At 61.3% G+C, this 6,000-nt stretch overlaps 4 protein-coding genes across 4 annotated transcripts; 2 read left to right on the top strand and 2 right to left on the bottom strand.

The window, feature by feature from the left end:
* Positions 1 to 586: 586 nt before the first annotated feature.
* OT_ostta01g05690 (Magnesium chelatase, ATPase subunit I) lies at positions 587 to 1,882 on the top strand (the record flags this gene model as incomplete). The annotated part of the gene is made up of 1 exon (XM_003074574.2): positions 587 to 1,882. One exon carries the CDS (start codon positions 587 to 589, stop codon positions 1,880 to 1,882), a length of 1,296 nt encoding a protein of 431 aa, XP_003074621.2.
* Positions 1,883 to 2,050: 168 nt separating this feature from the next.
* Positions 2,051 to 3,676, bottom strand: OT_ostta01g05680 (Serine/threonine-protein kinase, active site; the record flags this gene model as incomplete). Its single annotated transcript, XM_003074573.2, has 1 exon — positions 2,051 to 3,676. One exon carries the CDS (start codon positions 3,674 to 3,676, stop codon positions 2,051 to 2,053), a length of 1,626 nt encoding a protein of 541 aa, XP_003074620.2.
* A 143-nt stretch (positions 3,677 to 3,819) lies between these two features.
* OT_ostta01g05670 (Transcription termination and cleavage factor C-terminal domain) lies at positions 3,820 to 4,954 on the top strand (the record flags this gene model as incomplete). The annotated part of the gene is made up of 2 exons (XM_022985475.1): positions 3,820 to 4,758; positions 4,949 to 4,954. 2 exons carry the CDS (start codon positions 3,820 to 3,822, stop codon positions 4,952 to 4,954), a joined length of 945 nt encoding a protein of 314 aa, XP_022838347.1.
* Positions 4,955 to 5,063: 109 nt separating this feature from the next.
* OT_ostta01g05660 (Nucleotide-binding, alpha-beta plait) lies at positions 5,064 to 5,783 on the bottom strand (the record flags this gene model as incomplete). The annotated part of the gene is made up of 1 exon (XM_003074571.2): positions 5,064 to 5,783. One exon carries the CDS (start codon positions 5,781 to 5,783, stop codon positions 5,064 to 5,066), a length of 720 nt encoding a protein of 239 aa, XP_003074618.2.
* Between the last annotated feature and the right edge of the window lie 217 nt (positions 5,784 to 6,000).

Raw genomic sequence — 6,000 nt, 5'->3', positions numbered from 1 at the left:
TGCGTCTGCGGCGAGCCTCAGCACGTTCGCAAGATCATGTCTGTTTCGCTTTCCGCACACGCCGGACGCGAACTGACGGCTTGAGCTCGTCGGTTGAGAGATGGCATTCGTGAGATCAGCGAGGGGACTCGACTGTTCCGACGACTCCGCGGCGAAATCGTCGGCGACAACGTCCGATCGCGTGGATGATGTTCGCGTCATCATGTTTCGAGTGCTCTCCGTCGCGGTGCGAGCGTCGACGACGCGCTCTTCACCTTGCCGTCGTCGACGCAACACGCGTAGGGAAAATGAGACTCACCCGCCGCGGGAAGTCTCATTTCCCCTACGATGTCGTAGGGAAAATGAGACTCTTCGTAGGGAAAACGGGGTCTCTTAAAAAACGTAGGGAAAATGAGACTTCCCGTTCCCCCGGGGTCCACGGGATCGCGTGCGCGCGTACTGTTCGCCCACACGAGGCGAGTCCCCGCGCGGGTACAGTCGTCCCGCGCGCGCGCGCGTCGACGGCGCGGCGACACCTCGACGCGCGCGCGGGACGACGACGGGACCACGGGACCGGTGCGCGTCGTCGGGACGTCGAGCGGGGGCGATGGCGTCGCGCGCGCGGGCAATAGCGGCGAACGCGCCCGTGATTCGGATGGATAAGAGACGGGGTGAAGGATCGCGCGCGGGCGACGGACGGGCGCGCGTCGTCGCGCGGGCGAAGTCGGCGGCGGCGTCGTTCCCGTTCGTGAAGATTGTTGGACAGGAAGAGCTGAAGCTGGCGCTGATTCTGAACGTGGTGGATAGCGCGATCGGGGGGGTGTTGATCATGGGCGACCGCGGGACGGCGAAGAGCGTGAGCGTGCGGTCGTTGACGCAACTGTTGCCGGAGATTGATGTGGTGGCGGGTGATCCGTTTAACTCGTCCCCGGATGATCCGCAGTTGATGGGACCGGACGTGCGAGAGAAATATGGGCGCGGGGAGACGCTGGAGACGACGAAGATCAGGGTGCCGATGGTGGAGGTGCCGCTCGGGACGACGGAGGATCGCATCTGCGGGACGATTGACATCGAGAAGGCTTTGAGCGAGGGTACGAAGGCGTACGATCCTGGATTGTTGGCGAAGGCGAACAGAGGCTTGCTGTACATTGACGAGGTGAACCTGTTGGATGACTCGCTCGTGGACGTCGTCCTCGACTCAGCCGCGGGCGGTTGGAACACCGTCGAGCGCGAAGGGATCTCCCTCACGCACCCGGCCAAGTTCATCATGATCGGCAGCGGTAATCCGGAGGAGGGCGAGCTTCGTCCGCAGCTCCTCGATCGATTCGGAATGGCTGTGAACATCAGAACGATTTACGATCAAGAGCAGCGTACCCAGTTGGTGATGAATAAGATCGCGTACGAAGCCGATCCGGCGGGGTACACCGAGCAGTGCAAGGAGGAGACGGATGCGCTGAGAGCCAAGATTGAAGCCGCGCGAGCCTTGTTGCCGACGGTCAAGATGGATCGTGACCTAGCGCTCAAGATTTCTGGCGTATGCGCTCTCGTGAACGTCGATGGCTTGCGGGGCGACATCGTCGTCACTCGCGCCGCCAAGGCTCTCGTCGCCTTTGAGGGCCGTACCGAAGTCACCGAGGAAGACATCGGCCGCGTCATCGGCCCGTGCCTGAGCCATAGATTGCGCAAGGACGTCACGGACACCATGGATGGAGGCTTCAAGGTCACGCTTGGGTACAACAAGATCTTCAAGGGGAGCGCCATGCTCAACTTCAACGAGGCCATGGAGGAGGGCATCAAGGCGCCGGAGCCGGAGAAACCCAAGGAGCCGGAGAAGCCCAAAGAAGAACCGAAGAAAAAGGCTGGCGCGTGGAGTGGTATGGGCGGCATGGGACGAGGACGCTAAACGAACGCGTGCGAGCCATAGAAATGTCATGAAATCTTTGAGAGGTGGTACACCATTGTTTTGACAAGACTTTTTTGTCACTATTTCTCTCCTCATCACGTACCTATCGCGCTATTAATAAGCTAGATTGCGCGCAACAACAACATCTTCATCGACGTTTAGCATTCTTCACTCATCACCAACGCGCGCTCGAGACGCTGGCGGAATTCGCTCCACGACGAACGGGTGCTGAAGCGCTTCGCCGACGGTGATGCGCTTCTCCGAGTCAAGGTTGAAAATCTGATTCAGTAGATCGGCGAGCTGAAGTGCTTTTTTACGTTCATCCGCACTCATGCCGCCATCACGTGTACATATTTTAGTCAAATCCTTCGTCGGCTTCGCGTCACGAATGAGACGCCGAATGCTCTTCTTCGTCACTGGATCCTCCTCGATGACGGCGAATGCGCCCGTGTGGTCGTAGTGATTCTCTGTGAAAAGAGCGCGACGAAGAACCTTTTGCGGCACTGGGCCTTTGAGCTCGAGCATGAGTTTAAGCATATGATTGTTCGAGCGGCCTGGGAACGCGATGCTTCCAGTGAAGAGTTCGTACAAGCAGCATCCCACGGACCACAGATCCATCGGGTGCGAGTACGGTAACCCAAGAATCACCTCGGGGGCACGATAAAAGCGAGACACAAGGTACGGCGTAAGCTCGTTGTCGCCATCGAACATGGCGCTGCCGAAATCGCAAACTTTGAGAACACTCTTTGTCTCGTTGACGAGAATATTATCCGGTTTAATATCGGCGTGAACGACGCCGCAGTTCTTCAAATGCCTCAGAGCGATGAAGAGCTGCGTTGCGTACGCCTGAACCGCCCTGATGTTGATTCCTACGTTGCGCCCAAACTTTTTGATGACCTCCCGGAGGTTCATAGACAGCGACTCGAACACCATGAAGACATGCTCGCGATATTCAAAGTGACGGAGAAATCGCACGCAGTGCCGCTTGTTCTCCGGGTCGCTTCCACTGAGCTTCTGCAATATGTCGATCTCCAGCTGCGCCGCCTTGTGCATGGTCTGATTGCAACGAATCACCTTAATCGCCACCTCCATCTCTCCCTCTCTCTTATCCACCGCTCTCAAGACGTTAGAAAAGACGCCCTTGCCCAGATGCGCCGTTATCGTGTACCGTCCGTCGAGCACCTCTCCGATGCGCGCACAGTAGTATCCCTCCGCGTCGTCCCAGTTATCCGTCAATCCCTTCGACATGTCCACCGCGCCCCCCGTGACCTTCGCCCCGTCCCCACCCTCACCCTCGCCCGAGGCGTCTCGCAGGTAAAACGCCTCCTCGTCAGAGTCCTCCCCGAACATGTCGCCCGCCGGCGCCGCCCGCTCCTTCTTCCGCATCGGCCCTTCGCTCGTCTCCTTCGCTCTTGTCTCCGTCGTCGTCGTCGTCACCCTCGCACTTTTCATCGCGTGCTCCTCCACCGTATCCACGCGCGCGCGTTTTCCCGCGTCTCCGCGCGCTCCGCCCGCGCGCGCGCCGTGTTTCGCCAAGATCTCCGCGCGGCGCCTGCGCCTCGCCTCAATCAGCGCATCCTCCGCCGCCGTCGCCGCACTCGCATCGAACACATCCACGTCATCGTTCGCGTCCACCGCGCCGAGGTCGTCCGCGACCGCGACGCACGCGCCGTCTTCGCGCGTGGAATCGTCCTCGTCTTCGTCGCGTTCGTCTCGCCATCGCGTGTTCCACGTCTTCCCGTTCGCCTCGAGCGGTTCGTCGCGACCTCGCCCGGGCGCGTCGTCGACGGACATCGCGACGACCCGACGGCGCGCCCGCGCGCGCCCGCGCGGTCTCGCGTCGACGTGTGCGGACGTCATGAGCGCGCGAATGCAATCGAATTCCACCGCGACGCGCCAAAAGCACCGCATTAATCGCCGCGCGCGCGCGTCGCACCATGCCCGAGGGCACGGTGTTCATCGGGAACGTCCCGTACGACGCCACCGAGGCGTCGCTCACGGAAATCTTCTGCGAGTGCGGTCCAGTGCGAGAGCTCCGGTTGGTCACCGAGCGAGACACGGGGAAGCTCAAGGGCTACGGCTTTGTTGAGTTCGACGATTTCGCCACCGCGATGTCGGCGGTTCGTAATCTGAACGGTCGGGAGTACAACGGGAGGCAGTTGCGGGTCGATCACGCGGAGACGATGAAGAACGGGGGCGGGCAGACGGGGGTGAGCGCGATCCACGGGGATGGCGGCGTCGGGCACGCGGCGCCGAGCGCGAGCGTGTCCCTGCGCGCGGACGCCCCGATCGGGACGAACGCGGCCAAGGCGTCGCAGCAAGGGATGCGACATGCGTTTGAGGGCGTGGTGACGTCCACCACGGGGGCGGCGATGGATCTGTTGACGAAGCGCGTCGCGGATCTCACGCCGACGCAACTGTACGAGATCATGTCCCAGGTGAAGCAGATGACGGAGAGTGATCCGGCGCAGGCGCGGACGCTGTTGGTGAATAACCCACAGTTGTCGTTGGCGCTTTTTCAGGCGCAGTTGGTGCTCGGGATGGTAAAACCACCGGCGGGGGGAGCGACGGCGCCGCCGATGGCGCCGCACCTGGTGGGGCAGCAGGCGCGTCGGACGGTGCCGCCGCCGCCACCGCCGCCGGTGGTTCGGGCGGTGAATGTGCCGCCACCACCGATGGCTCCGGTGAGAGCGCCACCGGCGGCTCCAGTGGCGCCCATGGCACCTCCATCGACGGTACCGGGACAAGGGATGGATCAGCAGCAGGCGCTGCTGAGACAGGTGCTGTCGATGACGCCGCAGCAAATCGCTATGCTGCCACCGGATCAGCGAGCGCAGGTGGAGTATCTCAGACAGCTCGCGGCGCAACAGGGCATGGTACGTGTGAACGCGTGAACGAGGCGACAAATCACGCGCGCAGAAGACGACAACCGAACAACAAATGCACAAGTTCCATCTGACTTCGGTGAAGAAACGAACACGTTTACCGATGCGCTCGACGGTTTTCGACTACGACCTTCGCGTTCGTGAGCAGTGACTGACGAAAATGATTCACGTGAACGCGCAGGTTTGATCGGCGCGAGATGGACGAGTCGTGTGTTGCAAAAACAAATAGAACGAGTAATAACGACCCAAAACGACTTTTCCTCTAAACTGTATTACTGTCCTAATGATGGGCGCGTTCACTTTCTGATCGAAGGCCCGATTGCGATGTGCTTTCTCTTGTGCATTGGGACCGACTTCTTCGTCCCACCCATCCCCTTCGCCTGGCGCTTGTCATCTGTTCGCTCATCCCACTGCGACTTCTTCAGCTTGACGGGTCGATTCCCGATGAACTTCCCATTCATCTCTTTCATCGCCGTCGAGTAATCGACGACGTCTAGGAATGAAACGAACCCATATCCTTTATTCTTTCCCGGATTCTGCTTATCCATCACCACCTTAGCCTTGGCGAAGCTCGGATACTTCGCGAACGCGCGAGCGAGCATTTCGTCCGTGCACTCGTTCCCCAAGTCACCGACGAAGATGCGATAATCATTCTCTGGCCATTCCGCCAGGCTCGAATCTTCCCATCTCTCGCCTCCCGCCGCGCGCGCGAGCGACTTACCGATGGGCTTGAACCGCGCACCCACGCCCGAGCCGCCGCTCGAGGCGCCCGTCGCCGCGCGCATCATCATCGGTGGCGGCGGCGGCGGAACCGCCCGAGCCGTCGGCCCCGCGGGCACGCGCTCGGCCGAGCGCGCGATCGTCGCCCGCGCGTGCGCCACCGGACGCGCCGCGGGCGCCGGTCGCGGTGAGGTCGCGGGTTTGGGCGCGTTCGCGTTCGCCTTGGCGTCCTCCTTCGGCGTCGCCTCGGCGTCCAAGGCGCTCATCTCGGCTTGGAACCTGGCGAACTCGTCCATGATGTCATCGGCGGGGGACATGTCGGGCGCGGACGCGGTTGCGTCGACACACGCTTCGAAGTGCGGTCACCGAGCGCGGACGCGACGCGAAAGCGTTCGGAGCGCGAGAGAGCGTCGAGCGGTCAAAGCGCGAGAGACGCGGTTGAGCACATCTACTCGTAAAAAATGCTCGATGGCGGTATTACAGACTACAGGGCACACGTAATATTGGTACAGG

The sequence above is a fragment of the Ostreococcus tauri genome (assembly GCF_000214015.3).
Source record: "Ostreococcus tauri WGS project CAID00000000 data, contig chromosome 01, whole genome shotgun sequence".
NCBI lineage: Eukaryota > Viridiplantae > Chlorophyta > Mamiellophyceae > Mamiellales > Bathycoccaceae > Ostreococcus > Ostreococcus tauri.
This window is presented reverse-complemented; position numbering and strand designations above follow the sequence as displayed.